This window comes from Panthera tigris, chromosome B4 (genome assembly GCF_018350195.1).
Source record: "Panthera tigris isolate Pti1 chromosome B4, P.tigris_Pti1_mat1.1, whole genome shotgun sequence".
Taxonomy (NCBI): Eukaryota; Metazoa; Chordata; class Mammalia; order Carnivora; family Felidae; genus Panthera; species Panthera tigris.
In genome coordinates, this window is record NC_056666.1 from 55,376,846 (window position 1) to 55,395,412 (window position 18,567).

General features: G+C 33.4%; 1 protein-coding gene across 10 annotated transcripts in view; it reads right to left on the reverse strand.

The window, feature by feature from the left end:
- The window catches only part of C2CD5 (C2 calcium dependent domain containing 5), a 100,163-nt gene that overhangs the window by 38,186 nt on the left and 43,410 nt on the right, over positions 1-18,567 (reverse strand). For all 10 annotated transcript variants that reach the window (XM_042991937.1, XM_042991934.1, XM_042991931.1 and 7 more), the window contains 2 exons: positions 14,930-15,038; positions 2,211-2,325 (listed from right to left, as the gene is read on the reverse strand). In XM_042991937.1, the coding sequence (XP_042847871.1) occupies positions 2,211-2,325; positions 14,930-15,038 (224 nt within the window). The remainder of the gene's footprint in view (positions 1-2,210; positions 2,326-14,929; positions 15,039-18,567) is intronic.

The window sequence follows — 18,567 nt, forward strand, 5'->3', positions numbered from 1 at the left end:
AAGAGAAAAGTTGCAGCCTAGGGACAAAATGTTGGAAACAGTGTAAGTGGACCAGAAGTCTGAAAGGACATGAAAGAAATGGTCACTTGATCTGTAACTGAGTAGAGAGAGACCAGGCTCAAAATGTTTAAGTGGGCACTGAGAATGTCAAGGAAGAAGGTGCAACCCCTGATGTGCTGAATTAAGGAGCTCTAAGAGCAGAAGTACATTTCAAAGAGTTTATCCAGTAATAGTACATAGGATGGATCAGAACCAAAAAAATTAGTAAAGATGGGATTTAAACACAAGATTTTTTGAGGTCTGGAGGGAAAAAAGAAACTTGTATCAGGTGAATTCAAACTTCTACGTAAATCAATTTGACTCATTTCTGTACACTCCCGCATCTATCTGTGACCTATTTCCTGCCGCACTGAATGTACACCTCTGGCCTTCTCTGCATGCTACTCTACTAGCCTTAAACACTCCCTTCATGCCTCCTTTCTTCATTTATATAATTCATACTCATCCCCTGAGATTTAGTTTAAGCTTCAGTTACTTCATTAACCCTTTCTTCCAATCTTACTTCTAAACTCCAACCCTCTGGGCCCCAGAGCACCCTGGGATATCTCTGCCATAAAATGTGTTCTACTTGTCATAATTCTCCAGTAAAATGTGAATCCAATAACAAAAACTATGTCTTTTAAAACCATAACCCTATGACCTGGAAGCATAGGACACTAAATCTATGAATGAGCTAAGATTATCTACTGGGGAGTAAGGCAGGATAAGCATACAAAGTTATTAGTTTAACAAGTATAGAATAGCTACAATGGAGACAGAAAGGTGCAAGAATACCACACATGATCCACAGAGGAAAAGAAAGGGCCCTCAGAAGATGAAACAGCATGGCTCTCCACCTATACCAGAGTCTAATCATTTTTCTGTAAAAATAATGACCACCACAAGCACAAGAGAATTACCCATGTAATAGTTGACAGTAAGGATTAACCAAGAATAGGAGGTGGAGGTGCCTGGATGGCTCAGTTGGTTAAGTGTTTGACTCGGTTTTGGCTCAGGTCAAGATCTTGTGGTTGGTGAGATCGAGCCCCACATGGGGCTCTGCGCTGACAGTGTGGAGCCTGCTTAGGAATGTCTCTCCTTTTCTCTCTGCCCCTCCCTCTCCTCTCTCTCTTGAAAAATAAACAAATAAACATTAAGAGAAAGAAAAAAAAAAAAGAATAGAAGGTGGGCAGCAAAAGGTCAAATAGTTTCTAGATGATATCTATTATAAACTTTTCAAGGGGTTGAAAGTAGGGTTCATTGATGGCAGTCAGCAAGTCAGATCAGAGCCCAACTAAGAAACTGGGGAAAATCTTGGTTAAGATAAAAGCCAAAACAAACCAGGTATAAATGTGCAAATGAGATAAGTGAAAAATATTAAGTTGTGATCCAAGAGTGAAATTTTATAGTTTCAAATTTTTAAAGGGGAACCATTTTGAGCAATAATGAAGCCTAAAATACAGTTGAAAGCTGAAGGATAGAGGAGGACATGAGAATAAGAAGGTACAAAGTCAGGCTGTTAGAAGGGAGGTAATCATGTTCAACTGGAGGAGACAGCAGAGAATTAAGAAAGGCAGAAGAATGTTTTGGAGGTAGAAAAGTCTGAACTGTGGAATGGCATGGACTTTAAAGTAAGAGAGGTTGTTCAGATGAAAAGTAGGAGAAAAAGAAATGGAGAACTAGGAGTATGGAAGTCTTCCTAACTCGGCAGAGTTAGGAAGGATGATGTGTTGGCAGAAGAAAATTAAGTTGCAGTTAGGTAAAAAGAGTTTACAGACAAACTTTAAAGACACATTAGATCAAGGTTTCCAAATATCCCAGGAGAAAGAGTTAGTGGGGTCACAAACTGGAGTAAAGTAGGCCTAGAATTAAGACTTGCTATGTGCCAGTATCAATTCTGATTTAATTCGTCAGTAACCTTAATTGATAGATGGTTATAATTTCCATTTCAATGTATAAACTGAGGCTCAGAGGAATAGTTATTTTCTCAAAGTTTCACAGCAATTAAGTGGCAAAAATGGCATATGGACCTCAGTCTGATGTACTCCCAAGTCCACGCTCCTGGATCACTCCATAATTCTTCTTTTCTCTATATTTGCATAAAGCTTTTAACCTTTTAGATGACAATCCGTAAATTACAGCATCTAGAAAATCAAGTTATTATCATTTACCAGATGCTAGTTGATTCACTGTAGCCCACTACAGCATGACAGCCTAATGCTTTAGCATGTGATTTTATTTCTTGTCTGATTTCTGCCCACCACGCATCTCGAGTTTCTGGTTCATCTGAAAGATAAATTTTATATCAGTTCACTACTCAATAGCACATTGTTTATATGAGAAAGAAATGTTTAAAATAAACATGTTCTGGAAGGCAAAGACACACTAGTCTATAACAGATTTTAAAACTAACTTCACATGTTTAAAATGTTATTTCTCAAAATGCTTATTAACATTTTAATTTAATGCTACTTCTCACAAAATTTAACATTTTTAAACTTGATTGCTGGAAAATAAACCAACTAGTTCTATTTGCTTTATTACTTTAGGGGACATCTATAGGAATATATTTTATTAGATCCAACTTCAAATGTAGACCCAGAGTTTCCAGACTCTAATCCTAAACTGAGGATATTCTATGTCTCACTCACCTCGCTCAGTGAACATTGTGAGTCATATCCAGACATTTAATTTAAATTCTGATTTCATTTCCTGGTACCTATTTTTTATAACCCACTATATTCTAGGTTCTTTCCAAGGCAAAGATTTGTCAATGTTAAAAAAGAGAAAGCCATCTGTAGCCATCCTTGGGGGTCCTAAAGCAAAGTAACAAGAAATGAAGGGACCAGCAAATTTAAAATAGAGCAAATATGTTGAATTTAATACAAGTAATTGGGTTAATGTAAATAAGGACAAATTTCAGGCAGTACACTGTAACTCCATGTATGGTTCTGTAAGTAAGAAAATGCCTTAGAATCACAGCATTGCATTTGTTTTTTGTTTTTTTTTAACACAGAGGAATCCGATATTGTTTGTAATGGAGCATTATAAATGGAGCATCTGGCACACATTCTTCCTAATCACTTGCATTTAGCTGCAAACTACTGGTGAACAGCAGCTGCAAATAATAGTAACATTTTATGTGCAAAGATGTTAAAAACAGAAACAGTCTATAATGGGCATATCCTAATTTGTTTCTTTGTGTGGCCAATTCCATTTGGGAACAATTTGGTATAGAAAAAACTTTAACTCTAAATAGGATGCTAATAAATTTTCCACATAAAAGGCACTTATTAAAACTGAAAATCAACCAATCCAAAAACTTCCTTTTTTGAATTTCAGTATATATCCAGTTTTCAAAATATGGTTTTTTTTTTAAATAAGTAGAATAAGTAGAATTATACTCACTAGTAAAATACTGAAGACAGCAAAGTAAAGAAAGGTTAAAGGCTTGTTATAGCAGATATTTCTATGATGTAATTTTGTTTCCTCCACAGGGAGGAGATCAACAAAAGGGAGAAATGAGATAAATGTCATAACTACAAATGATGCCAGCCAGTTCTTGTATTAAAGTTTTGGATCCAAGACAGAGCTACCCTAAAACTTTCCTTCAGGAAAAAAAAAGAAAAAAGAAAAAAGAAAGAAAAGAGAGAAAGAAAGAAAGAAAGAAAGAGAAAAAGAAAGAGAAAAAGACAGAAAGAAAGAAAGAAAGAAAGAAAGAAAGAAAGAAAGAAAGAAAGAAGAAAGAAATGCAGACTCCAGGGAACTGAGGAAAAAGATCCAAGTATGAGATAAAATAAAGAAGAGAAATAGAAAAGACTACAACAATATGGTGTTAGCAATCAATATTGTGAATTAAGAAATGTGTAAGACAATTAGGTGGCCCTATTTTGCACATACACTATTATGTTAAAGAATTTCTTCATATTCCCCCTGTAATGTAGACATTAACAGCACAAATACATTTTCAAATCCTTTTTTTTTTTCTTTTTTTAAGACATACATGTTTCCAGGCCAATTTGGGCATCTATTTAACATCGTTTCCTAATAAGGGCATTTTTATCGTAAGACAAACTCCTGTTCATGTAGTTGCTCAGACTATCAAATTATTTATCATTCTTTGAAAACAGGTATCACAAAAAATAACAAATATAACTCAGTTTAGAAAATAACTATTTTCCCTGAAAAACATTGTAAAATAAAGATTAATTTTTCTTTAAAAACCCTAGTAGAACCCACTATTTACTTTTTAAATCTTTCTGGAAGTTTAAATATTATTTGCTAAGGCAAATAATTGTATACTATGTTTTTATAAAAACAGATTTTTCTCACATTAGACTTGCCTACATCTGTGCCACAAGTAATACATGGTAGCTTTTCTGTTTTAAAATGAATTTTATAGAAAGTAATCCATAACACTGTTTTTTAAATTAGTAAAAAAAAAAAAAAAAAAAAAAAAAAAGGAGGAAACTACTTATTTTCAGTTCAGGATATATTTATTTAGAAATGGCCAGCATGTCTATATGGAAAAGTGTGTAATAATAATCACTATGAAATACATGTAACCACATAGATTACAAAGTTCATTTACATCAAACTTACCTTGGTGTAACACATAAAATAATCAGATAATTAAACCAAACGCTATGAAAGAATAAGTGGCTGATTTAAAAAAAAATCAACACAACAAAGGGCTGACTGCAGCGCAAGTGGAGCATTCATGTTCCTCTGACGAGGTCACAAGCAGCCTTTATTCTGACACATGAGCCACACAACTGCACATGGGGATGCCATTGGTGTATTTAATAAAGTATTTACAAGTTTAATAGAAGCTAAAGAGTTACACAACATGGGAGCTAAGGAAGCAAATGGCATATGTCCACACTCCAAAGAATTTGTTAAATTTTGGTTTTGGCTTAAGCAAAAGCTCAGAGAACAAAGGGTTTTGCAAAGCAGATTCAGCAGACAGGAGCCAGAAACAGTGGATATTTTGGCGCATGCTTGGATCAGGTGACAGTACAGACTGAAAACTATGGCAGCTCACTGAAATGGTTACAGAAAGTAATGGCCCTAGAGTCTAGGTGGAAGCAAGGCAAGCATACAGTAGGGAGCACTTAATCACAAACTAGGAACTGAATCAACAATAATTATCTACAACCGTAAGCAAGAAGCCAAAGGATGAATTTTTTGGCTATTAAATTTAGGGGTTATTTAATTAAAATTAAGAATCAATTTATTTAATATCAAAAAAATTAAATTTATCTTCAAAGTCTACATTATATTTATATCAGAGATGAGCCAAAGAATATTCACTTAGTAATTATGACTCAGCCTTACTTATTATATCTGTAAATTCAGAAATATACTATTTAATCCCATAATGGGATTTTTTCAAGCTTAAGTAACTGCTAACTGCATTCTTATAGGAAATACATTGGTTGAATTTGAATTGTGTTATTCACTCTCCAAAAGTCAAAACTGAGGATCTATCATACTCATATAAAAGGCAAAATAAAGAGTCTGGCTTAAAAATTTATGGCAACTCTACATACCACTCATGAAACTAGATACAATTTAGTCATTTGAAGCATATACAGCTGAGATGTGAAGGTCACAATTAAAAAACATTTCAGAGATGTCAAGAAAAAAAATCTTCACTTTAAATACCATGCTCCTCCAAATAATCTATAGAACTATTTATAATTATAAAAAGATCTCACTTTAGAGGATATTAAAATTTATGTACTATATAAATTATATTTCATACGATGTTGTATTTGTCTTCTATGGGTCAAAACTTCATAGATAATATCACAAATCTTTTAATATATCCTTTTATTTATAGGCATGCACTGTGCTCTAGATCAATACCTCACTGAAGCTTCTTTTAGAGGTACTGTCTGCACATTTGGGTTGACATCACAATTAATTTTTTTTTTACTGTTACTTTTCTAGAGCATGGACATAGCTTGATACTTGCCATCTTTTTAACATTTTATCTTATTTCTGAAGTACAGGTAAAACTGGTAAAGATTCGTAAAATGATAATAATAGCTTATATCTCAGAAAGTAAAGAAGTGAACAACTCAATATAATATGCCTTTATAAAACTTAGTCCCTTTGAGATTTTAGGCAATCACACACTTGCAACTAAGAAAAACTGACTACCTAAAGTGTTCAATTTAATTCTATTTTTACATAGCTCTGGAAGAGAATAATTCTGCCCTTGAGAATCTTTTAATCTGATTGAGAGAAAAGAAAATGGACAATTATTCAATCTAATTTTTAAATAAACGAGAGGAGATAAAGTGTTAGGTGGGCTCAAATAAACATTTTTAATACAACAATAATCTATCTTGTTAATGGAAGCATTAAAAAGCCACATTCTTAAACACCTTAAAGTAATATTCCAACACAAAACAACTCATTGAAGAACATAAATTTCCCTAATGAAATAGAAATTAGAGAGTTCAGGTTCAAGTGTGTATACCACCTCAAACCAGGTGGGGATTCAGTACCAACCTAGGAAGAACAGTCCCATCATACAGTAAGTGATGTGCAAATTCAGAGCAGACATCAAGCTGCAGTAATTTGGGATCTTAGGATGGTAGCTGGGATATAATCCGTGTTAGATCAAACTTGAGTCTTCACTATTCATAAAATAAGTCAGACATATAACTACTCCTTATCTGTGAGATTTCCCTCTTTATACATGGAGAGAAGATTACATATAACATTTACATACTATATTATAATATTGTAATTAACATCCAGTTATATTAGACATATAAAGAGTAAAATTTCAAAATTAAGGAAATTACATGTCTGACTTTTTCTTACAGATAATAAAGAATGGAGAGTAATTGGTATCCAGTTACATTATATGTAGACAGAAAAATTTGTATTACATTTACATGTTGCATTACATATAAAGAGAAGTTCACACATTATACATGCTATATTTACAAAGCCTTCTTGAACTCTATGTATCTACTTCCTAAAACCCTCATTAAAATACTTAAAACCAAAGTCGGCTTAACTACTTTAGGCTTAGTTTTGCACATCTGCTTATACCTCTCAGATGGAGTAAAAAATAACTACTGAGATCATCAGTAGAATTCAAGTTCCAAGAAAGCCTATCTCCATTTAACTCCTCTTCCTCCTCCTCCTCCTCTACACACACACACACACACACACACACACACACACACACACACATACACACACACGCATGCACGCACAGCAAAACAGTGCAAGAAATAGCCTAGATTGGCTGTGCAAACAGGGTGTCTGCCCGCCTGAACGATCGTGTTCCCAATATCCAACATCATGTTCAAGACATGGTAGGCACACCACAAACATCCATGAATAAAAAATGTTTACTTACAACTGAAAAAAAAATTAGATTATCAGATTGATATATTCTATAAATATTTCCCTACACATTGGTTGACTCACATTTTGAATATGTTTAAAGCATATAAAATATGTTTAAAGTAATAATTACACTTCTTTTTCTTGGTTTTGATTATTATCGCCCCCGAAGTAAAGTAAATATTCTAAACAATTACAATTCAGATAAGTAACAAAAAGAGTAACATTTTCTAAATTCAGACCACTAATCTAAAGCTTTCCTTAGCACTAGCAAAAGTTCATTTATTATAAGATTGAGAAAATCTTAAGTATAATACGTTCAAAAATCTACAATCTAAAATAATAAAATAGTGGTGCCCATGTGGCTCAGTCGATTGAGCATCGGACTCTTGATTTCAGCTCAGGTCATGATCTCACGGTTCATGAGTTTGAGTCCGTCATGGGGCTCCACACTGCCAGCACAGAGCCTGCTTTGGATTCTCTCTCCTTCTCTCTCTGTCCCTCCCCTGCTCGCTCTGTCTCTCTCTCAAAATAAATAAACTTAAAAATTTTTTTTAAATAATAAAACTTTTAAAATATTCTCAAAAACAAAAGTTATCTAGTTTTAAACAAACTGTTTTACTAACTCAGTACTTGAAACATTCACTCTTGGGGCGCCTGGGTGGCTCAGTCGGTTGGGCATCCGACTTCAGCTCAGGTCATGATCTCACGGTTCATGGGTTCGAGCCCCGCCATCAGGCTCTGTGCTGACAGCTCAGAGCCTGGAGCCTGCTTCAGATTCTGTGTCTCCCTCTCTCTCTGACCCTCCCCTGTTCATGCTCTGTCTCTCTCTGTCTCAAAAATAAATAAACATTAAAAAAAAAAAAAATTAAAAAAAAAAAAGAAACATTCACTCTTAAAAATATTGTCTAAGTTTGGAAGCTCTTTCAAACTAGTACTTTTCAAACCACATTATATATGTATTTTATATTTCCTCTTGTTACTTCCTGATAAAATATCTAAGCTCACATGCATCCTATATAAAAAAAGAATAACAAATTTTCATCAACTACACTGAGGCTATTGCTAATTAAAAATTATATCCGTACGCTATCCAGAAATACTTTCAGTGGTAAACTCAGAAGAGAGAAAAAAGAGATCATAGGCATTGAGAGACAATGAGCTAAGACTTTTAAAATCTACTCTGAAAATATTTTTTATAACTCAGCTTTCAAACAGACTTGGGTTTCCAAAAGATAGGACGCAAACGCTCGCTGGGGCTTTAGATTGTAGCTGTGTAGGATAATCCTAATCTCTCTTTCTCTCAGCTCAAAGTTGCCAAGAGACAATTTCACTTGCCACATTTTACTAATGACCAAGTCCTGCTGATTTTACATTTAAAATATTTACAAATTTATGGTTAAGAATGTAAGCCCTGAAGCCAGAGTAGTTAGGTTCATGCTGTAGCCCAACAACTACCTATTTTACTTTGGGAAAATTATTGTTTCCTTTTGCTCATCCACAAAATAGGAAAAATGTCTACCTCAGAGCTGTGTTTTGAGAACTGAATGACCTACTACCATAAAGCACTTAGAAGAGTGCCGGGCACACAGTAAGTGCTCTATAAACTTTAGCTCTCCTATCACCACCAAATCCTAGGTCACTCATCTGGCCAGAAATACTACAGTCAACTAACTAGCCTCCCTATCTCTAGTCCTGCTGCCTTTAAATCCATTCTCCATGCTATAATCAATGATCTAATACAAATGTAATCATTGTATACCCTGTCTTATTCCTATGCCGGCCCTGTTCCTGGCATGTCACAATACAAGATTTGCACATGGTGTCTCCTCCTTCTTAGCAGCAAGATTCATCTTGTCTTTCTCAAAGTCTGTTACCAAGCCAGAAACATAAGAAGGAAGATAAGAAAAGGTAATACTGTAATTTTAAAATAAATTCTCAGATAATTGAAGTTTTTTTTTTCCTTCTTCCTGCTCCATAAAAATATTTTCTATCACTGTAGTTAACACAACCTAGGACAGCAAAGCAGTAGAAAAAAGGACACACACAAAAAAGCTGAACTAACCAAGACATTCTGTATTCAATGTCAAACAATAGTATGAAGTAACTATGTAAATATCAAACAAGTAATGGCTAGGATATTGTTTTGTAACACAGTGCTAAAGTTTCAGAACTACATTAAAAGGATGTAACAACATACCTCCAAATACACTGTCTGAAGTATAAATGTTAATCTCTTATACATCCTTCAAACTGAGCTCAAGAATTATATCTCCAAGCTTCCCTGCCACATAGTTAATTTATGCTGTCCTCTTTAGTTCTGTACCTTGTATCACACCACACCACACCACACCATACCACACACCCACACCACACCACACCACACAGTAAACCATTAACATGTTTTTCTAATCTCCCAGAATATGACCTTTTTGTGAAAACAGGGTTACTGGCATCTTTGCACACCTATCATCTAGCAAACTGGCACAAAATAAACTCTAATAAATGCTTGCATATCATATTTCATGAGATACTATTGTGTGATTAAAAATGTTTTCCTATATCTTTTCACATTTTAGTGTTTCTGGAATAAGAACATCTAATAGTTAATATATTTAACATGGTAGTATTTCCTTCTCTTTCCTCTTGGGAAGCTATCATTAATTGATGATACCTTACATAATAAATGGTGTCGGAGAATCCAGGAAATACAATATTAATGAATAATTTCTCACATTAATAAAAATTATATCAACAATTATTTTTTTTTACTGATGTGGCCAATTATTTATTTTCTACAGTAATATAGGATAATAATGGCTAAATATTCCCTAATTACAGAGAAGAATACATAAATGATTTGAATACATTTATCATATTTTTGTTCAGAATTGTATTATTTTTCCTAAACTAATATGAAAATCAGTCTGACTTCTGAGTATGTTCCACTACCATAAAGATTCTAATATCTTAGTCAAAAGCACAGAACTATGAGAACATTAAACTGAAAGTGTCATCTTTTATCTTTTTTTTTTTTCTTTAAGATTTTAAAATAATCTCTGCACCAAATGGGGGCTCAAACTCACAACCCCAAGATCAAGAGTCACATGCTCTACTGACTGAGCCAGGTGTCCCTTATGTTCTTTTAATATTTCTGTAATTCATATCCATCTTTTTTTCATACATTTACTACCTGACTTTATTTTAAATGATGGCAAGATATACTCTTTCCTCAACCGTGTTTCTCCTTGCCAAATTCTATAATTCTGCTTACAGGCAACAAAGTATTAGACCTATAAGATTTAACTGCTTTTCTACTTTCCAAGACTGTTCTATCATCTAACACACATCTCACTCTAAACATGTTTGGCCTGACAAATTTTAAGCTCCTTAAATTATTAATGATCACTCTGTTCCCAATGTCCTTTCCCTACATAATTAGGCTTTTTCTCTTCCTATTCACTAATCTGCCTAATTTTTAAAAATATATTATGTTTATTAAATGAATCCAGCAGGGTATTTTTCCCACTAAAAACCAAGTATAACATATTCCATTCAAAATTATTATTTTAATTTTAATCAGTGTGATAATATACTGGCAAAAACTTGGACAGGAAATAGAGGTAATTTCCCTGACGACTTACCAATTGATAATCCGCAAAGATTGGACCTTATCAGATTGTTTACTAGACTGAACTTAGGTAAATCTGCATGATTAACATGAGTTACTTCAGAGTCGAACATGTGTTACTTACATCAGAACTTACATCCTGGACTCCTAAGAACAAAAAAGTTTACAATATTGAAAAGATTATGGGATATTATCTAAAATGTGAGCCTCTTAGTGTTTTTGTTTCTCTGTAAACAGATATACTTTCTGACACAAAGAACTGGTAAAATTCTTTAGGCAAAATACCAGCTTCTGATACTGAATCAAAATGGTTCCATTATTTAATTCCACAAGTAACATAAAAATTTAGATATTTATATTGAGAATATGCTTTTATCAAAAAGAAAAATTGGCTTTGACTCTAAACCACATCATCAGCTGTAAGGTTATCTTAGTTTCTGTAAAAGCTACAAACTATATCCACAAGTAAAATTACTTAAAAAGAAAATTATATTCTCACATGGAAGGGGAAGGAAGGGAGCTCATGAAAGCTGTTCATCCCCCCAAAATCTCTTACTTGCCAAATTTTGAAACACTTCTAGAATTATAAAAAAAATGGTAATAGTTGTACTTTCATAGTATTTATGGAATACTAAATATATTCAAACCTAAATAAAGTTTAAACATACTTTAAGTTTATCAAGTCTAGCCATTTAATACTAATATTTAACAATTAATATTTCTTTAATCATAAAGCTAATGTCTATCTCATTTACCTTATATGAAGAAACTATCCAAAATGTAATAAATATAATTTAAATTTAGCATTCTGAAAGCTAATTACCTAACATAAGCCATTTATAATTTATGGTATTTGTATGGTTTTGGTTAATTCATTTTAGTTAACACATTTTTATATTTGCATTTCCATGGGAACTGTTAAGAGTTATAACATATGTACTGCAGAATGTGTCTGTATAACTGAATTGATATTAAATCTATTTAATCTAGAACATTTCTAAAAACTTCACTGAGCTGCCATAATTTTTGTCAGCATATGTAGTACTGAATGACCATCAAAATACCTGAATTGAAACTATTCCAGTCTAGCAGTTTGTAAGATCTTGTGTTACCCATAATTCCGACAAAGGCTGAGTTCAAAACAGCAAATTAGTAGATCAGTTTTAGGTGCAGAATAGTAGGAAAAAAACAAAAACAAAAACAAAACACTACAAACAAGAACACAATTGACAATACCACTCGACAGGAACTGGAAAGACACAGACAGCAGAGTTAATAAGAAGTAGAAATAGAAAGAGAAGAAGGAGCATGCTATCATAATCTAACATTAACTAAAGTCTAATTGTTTGAGATAATGACCTTGATTTTTAAAACCACCCCATTCTTTTCCTTGTTGTATATATCATGTTTGCTTAATATTTAACAAAGGAGAAAATTCTAAAAGAACTCCAAAACAATAATCCATAGTTAGCAGGTGGTAGTGGTTTTAAAATAAGATTTTTTTTCCTTCTACACTTAGTGTAAAATGAAAATTTCCCGTATTCACTAGTCAAAAAATAACTGCAAGATTCATTTGAGAGTGTAAATACGGCACTTTTAACATTAGCACATGCATTTCAATCCATTGTAAGTTTCTCTCAGCAGAGTAACTCAGTGTCATAAAATTAATACATCATCATCATGGTAGATGCTAATCTAGAGTTCTTTTTGTTTCAGCATTCAGCTTTTTTCAACAAATTAAATCTTTTTCATAAATAATTATTTATGAAACATTAAGAGCATTAAAAAGAGTTCTTAAGAAAATGTCCTTTTTTAATGCATAATACCTACATAAAACCCCCAAAATGTGATATTTATATCAAAACAATGTAATATTGAAACCATTAGAATATATAGCTGATTTGTATTTAACTGAAAATAAAACAAAATTAAAATATAACTTATATATCATGAAAGAGCATTTATATATCTATGCCCATAACCTTTTGGGAAATAGCATATAAGTAACTGAAAATTTTTGAATTTTCATGTGAATTGGAAAAATTTCTGAAAGGGAAGGAAAGGAAGAGGATGTGTAAGCTGATAATTACAATACACAAATTGTATTCTGTAATAAGGAATACTGTTTTGTTCCCTGGGCCTGGATTCTTACATTTCTCACACCACTAGAATAAACTGGCAAGTATGATAAACCGTAAAAAAGAGTTTGTTGTAAAAAGCAATGTGATTTTTAATACAGCTCTCTACTTAACTTATTTAAACAACCCTTGTTTGTTCTCCCAGACTCTATAGCTTACTCAGAGTACATGGAAGCAACAATAAAATAAAAATGTTTTCAGTAAACAGAAGATACCACCAACAGTTAAATATACTCCTGAAACCATGTTTGGAGCTTATCAGTGGGTGCCAGCTATCAAAATATTTGAGTCAATGGTGCATAGAAACACAGGTAACAAGCCTTGGGTCACACAGTTAATGTCAGGTATATTAACTCAGTATTTCCTTGCACTTTCCAAATAATTCAAGTTCCCAAACACAAAGATACGGAACTTGCAGTGTCTTCAATGTCTCAACACATTAAACTGGCATCATTCATATACAGAATGCCTTTAATTACTGCAGAATATACAATACTACGTTAAGAAAAGACCTCAAACTGGCCAGAAAAAATAAGGAACATCGGAAAAAAATAACAAACCAGAGAAGAAAAAGAGAAGACTAATGCTTAAAGTATGTATTTGTTCAGCTTCAGAGTTAAATAATCCTAGCTACTATTGCTCTCCTAAAATCTCATTCAGAGTCTGGAAAAAATTCCATTCTGTTTCTCTATAACTATTAACTCAAATGACATCAAACCACTTTTACTTTTTTTTTAATTAAAAAAAAAACTGCATTAACTTTTTCTTTTTTAATTTAAAAGGATGGTAATGCTCTGTATCCTCAAAATCACTATCAGCAATGTTTTACATAAAATAGTTTCAAAGCATTTTTTTCCTTTTGTAGCTGTCAGTACAAGCCTCAGGAAGAGGTTATTGGAAGTGACAATTCAAAATTTTCAAAAGCATGTATGCATATGTGCCAAATAAGAATACTAACATAACTTAGGTCTAAGGTATATCATCAAAATAATAAGTGGCTTGAATGAGTTACTGGGAATCCAGTCAATGAGAGATGCAAGAAAATGCTCCAAACAGAAAATTTCTACCACACTTTTCATGCTTATTTTATATTCAGAAAAACCACCAAAGCATTCCTAATCCAAGGGCCTGAAACTGAGACTGGTTTGAGGCCTTTCTTTTATAATCATGGCCCCATGTTTTAAAAGAAGTGGCCTACTCTTCTTACCTGTTTGCTTATATAGAACAAATAGCTACAGAAAAGAGGTCTTTTCTCTACGAGAAAGCAGACAGCACTTTTTTTTTTTAAATTCTTAGACAATACACAATGTTTACAATTAAATTTCAAAAGAACACTTGCTTTTAGGAATAAGGAAATTACTAAAATAATCCACAAAGAGTTATTGCTAATGAAAACAATTAACATCTTAAGACAAGGGCTGCAATGGTCAAACTGTAAAAATTTATTATCTGTCTGGGTCAAATAGCAGACTCAGAAGTTAATTTAAGGATTCCCTCAAAGTGTTAACTAGGCCAAAAATGAATCAAAATTTGTTTTATATAAAAAAGCAACTAAAATATACTTCTACTTATTTGATTATTTTTAATTAAGATTACTAGAAATACTTAAACCAACATGTGCCAGTTTATACTTTCATTTTCATTTCTCTTTTCAGATAGATTTGATTCTTTAAAACTATAAAAATCAATTTTAATAACCACAGTTAAAGTAAATGAAACACTGAAAACAAACTCTTAAAGAACATACCAGGATTGTGGATGCGGTCCAAAAGCTTCACAGAACGTGCACTAACAACACCCCCAACATGCACGAGAAATCCAGGAGGAAATGCCGTCAAGGTAAAAAATGGAAATTCCTAGTAGAAAGAATGGGGGAAAAATATAACTGACCATGTGCAAAGTACAAAAAATGTGCTTGTTAAAAAGCCTGACCCCTTTAGATTATATTCATATTGTGAGATATGAATTCTATCCGTTAACAAAAGGCCACCAGTTATACCTCACTCATGCTTTGTAATTAAAAGTTTCCTTGGATGTTTGGAGTTCCTAATCCATTTTCCCATATATATCATGTTACACAGAATCCAAACACTCTTCTTATCAATTCTCAATGAGGAAAAAACAAAAAAAGGTTCTCCGAGTTCCAGTTTGAGATATGTGAACACATTCTTCCTTTCTCTCAATCTCTTACACTGATGCAAAATCACAGTGAGATGAGGGGATTCCCCTGCCCTTCTACTTCGGGTCTGCTTTGCAGTGGGGCAGACACCTCCTGACATACACACACCCAATTCCAGGCTACTGGTAAAGACTCTGAAGGACTGGTGCAAGAGATCTACAAGAATGTGGGACTGAAGGAGGAGTGAGAGAATGTGCAGTGTGGGTTAAGAGATTCACAGAAAAGTGAAGGACAAATACCAAGTTGAAGTGGGCAGAGAATCACTGTGTGAGATTATTTACTCTATCAACAACAAGCAGCAGGAGAAAACTTAAGTTCACAAATGTATATTAAGGAAAAGGGAGAAGTATGCAGATGACAGCAAGGGAGGCAATAAAATCCCACAAGTTCTTCCAAGTTTTATTCTCCCCTTCTCTCTCAGGGATATCTTTCAATCTCATCAATACAGAGGCAAGAGAGAAATGGTAGAGAAAGGAAATTCATTGAAATAGCACAAGGAAGAAAGGGGAGCTCCAGTGGCTCTCCAAATATGGAGGCATCTCATATTACACAAACTGGATGCAAGAAAAGGAAAATTAGTATCCAACTCAAATGGCTACAAGATTAACATACATCACTTAAACAGAAATCACTTACCAGTAGCCTCAGCTATTCAGAACATAACTTAGAACTGGAAAATAAGCCAACCAGAACTCTCAACAGTCAAAAAAGAATTGTTAATAGTTCCAAGTACTAAAGGTTATGTATTTGATTCATAAGAGATCCCTATAGATCATATCCACACTATGACATACAGTGATTATAAATATACAATTATAGGAACGTATTTTAAAATCTATCAGTATCTTTTTTTCTGGACAACAGCAGATTAAATGCAGCAAATGAAAGCTGGGAGATAAAGAGATACAGAGTACTACTAGAAGCAACACATTAAAAGCAGCAAGTACCGACTGAGTGCTTAAAGCATGGAAAATACAAACTCACCAAAGCATAATTCACAAAGCACAGCAACTTGGAGTCATTTAGCACAAAGGCAAACAGTCCTGCACACTTCAGTAACCCATTAAGAAATAGTATAAAATACATATATACATATGTGTCTATATCTATAGACACACATGAATTTAGAAATAAATTCAGACAGAATTTGTAAGGAATCTTTAAATTAACAAGGGTAAGAAAAACCTAGGCTACATTAAAAAAAATTAAAAATCAATCTATGGAAATGGATAGGTTTGGCCCACCTGATAGGCAAAAGGAAAACCATGAAAAGATAGGAGAACTTCAATTACATTATTATAAAATGTTTAGTCAAAATACCTCCTTACTTCCAATTGAACTTTTTAAATACTTAGTAAGTTTTAAATGGGAAATATATAAGTAAACTTATGCTATGAGAAATTTAAGTATTTTAAGTATTTAGGCCTCTAGGATTTTTGTTTTTCAACTTTAAGTACACAGTTTTTAAATTTTCTCAAAATACTGAGGCCGAAGTATAAAAAAAACACTTTACATTTAATCTTTATACTTAAACATTTTGAATATTCTGGACAAGAGACACCGGAAATAAAATTTTTATAAGCTACATGAAAAGCTGTACTTCCTTCTAAAACTAAGAAATAAGTTAGGTAAATTGACATATTAGAAAACATGTGCATATAAGAATTTAGGTAAGGGGTGCCTGAGGCTGAGTCGGGTAAGCATCCGACTCTTGATTTTGGCTCAGGTCATGATCTCGCAGTTCGTGAGTTCAAGCCCCATATTGGGTACAGCCTGCTTGGGATTCTCTCTCTTCCCCTCTCTTTCTGCCTCTCCCTTGCTCATGCCCTCTCTCTCAAAATAAAAATAAAAATAAAAATAAAAATAAAAATAATTTTTTAAAAATAACTTCAAAAAAACAAAGAAGAATTTAGAGAAGTATAAAAATGAACCTAAATGATTTTTCTACTTGAGATTCTGATTCTTCTCCCAAATTCCAGAAGACAGATAAAGGGACAAGAGGGAAAGCATCATACTAGAGCTGGTGGTCATAGCAGAAAAAGTAGGGGAACGGCTGCCCAAAGACATGGACACCCACTCTGTCAATTTAAACTCTGTCCTACACGTCCCCAACTCATCCAATCAGCACACCTACTTTAACACCCAATATTTAACCTGGCGTAAAAAAAAAAATGGCATTGTTATGGAACCAAAATGACATTTTTAGATAACTCTCTCATAAGAACTACAGATGAACCTACAGAGGACTGTTAAATACCTATCATCTCCACCCCCATCACCAGTGACTACTATGGCATAGTTACAAAGTGCCAGCCCTCTGCAAAGTATCTTAAAATTATGCTTTATAATCTTTCCCACACCCTAAAGTAAGAGTTAAGAGGGCCTAGACTCTACATGAGCAACAAATCTTATCATATGGCTTCTTGTCATTTTTTATTAAAACAGTGAGGCAAGGAGCTGGTTTTAATCTCTAGTCTATCATAACACCTGATGAATTTATAGGTTTTCGTCCATTGAAAAGAACAGCTTCCGGGGTGCCTGGAAGTGCCTGACTTAACAGCTAAGCATCTGACTTCGGCTCAGGTAATGATCTCACGGTTGGTGAGTTTGAGCCCTACATCAGGCTCTGTAATGACAGCTCAGAGCCTGGAGCCTGCTTCGGATTCTGTGTCTCCCTCTCTCTCTGCCCCTCCCCTGCTCAGAGACCACAGAAGACATTTTCTCTGAAGAGTCCTAATATTTAAAGTGCCTTCCCTTGTGCTACCTAGGTAAGAATTCATATGTTGATATCTTGACATAAGCCAAGTGCATGCAGTATAAATCTATTTAATACTATGTGTCCAAAGACAGGCTAGTTGGAAAATCTGGAAACACAATAGGAATAATTTTTTAACATTTAAATAGGATTTTTCTTAAAATACATTTAAATCATTTATTTTTTATCAAATATATTTTTTATTATCCTGAGATACCTTGGTCAACTTTCTAGATATAAAACCCCATGCCAGGTTCCTACTATGATTTATTGCATAATTTTACTCAACTTTTGCAAAGATCATAATTTATCAAAAGAGTTTGCTTTATATCAATGTTTCCCAAAGTATGTTCCTCACTAGCAGGTATTTTAAGTGGAATATTCTTGTAAACTATATTTGGAAATACTAGGTTAAACCAAGTCAACTAGGTTTCTTTACTGAAGAAAAATA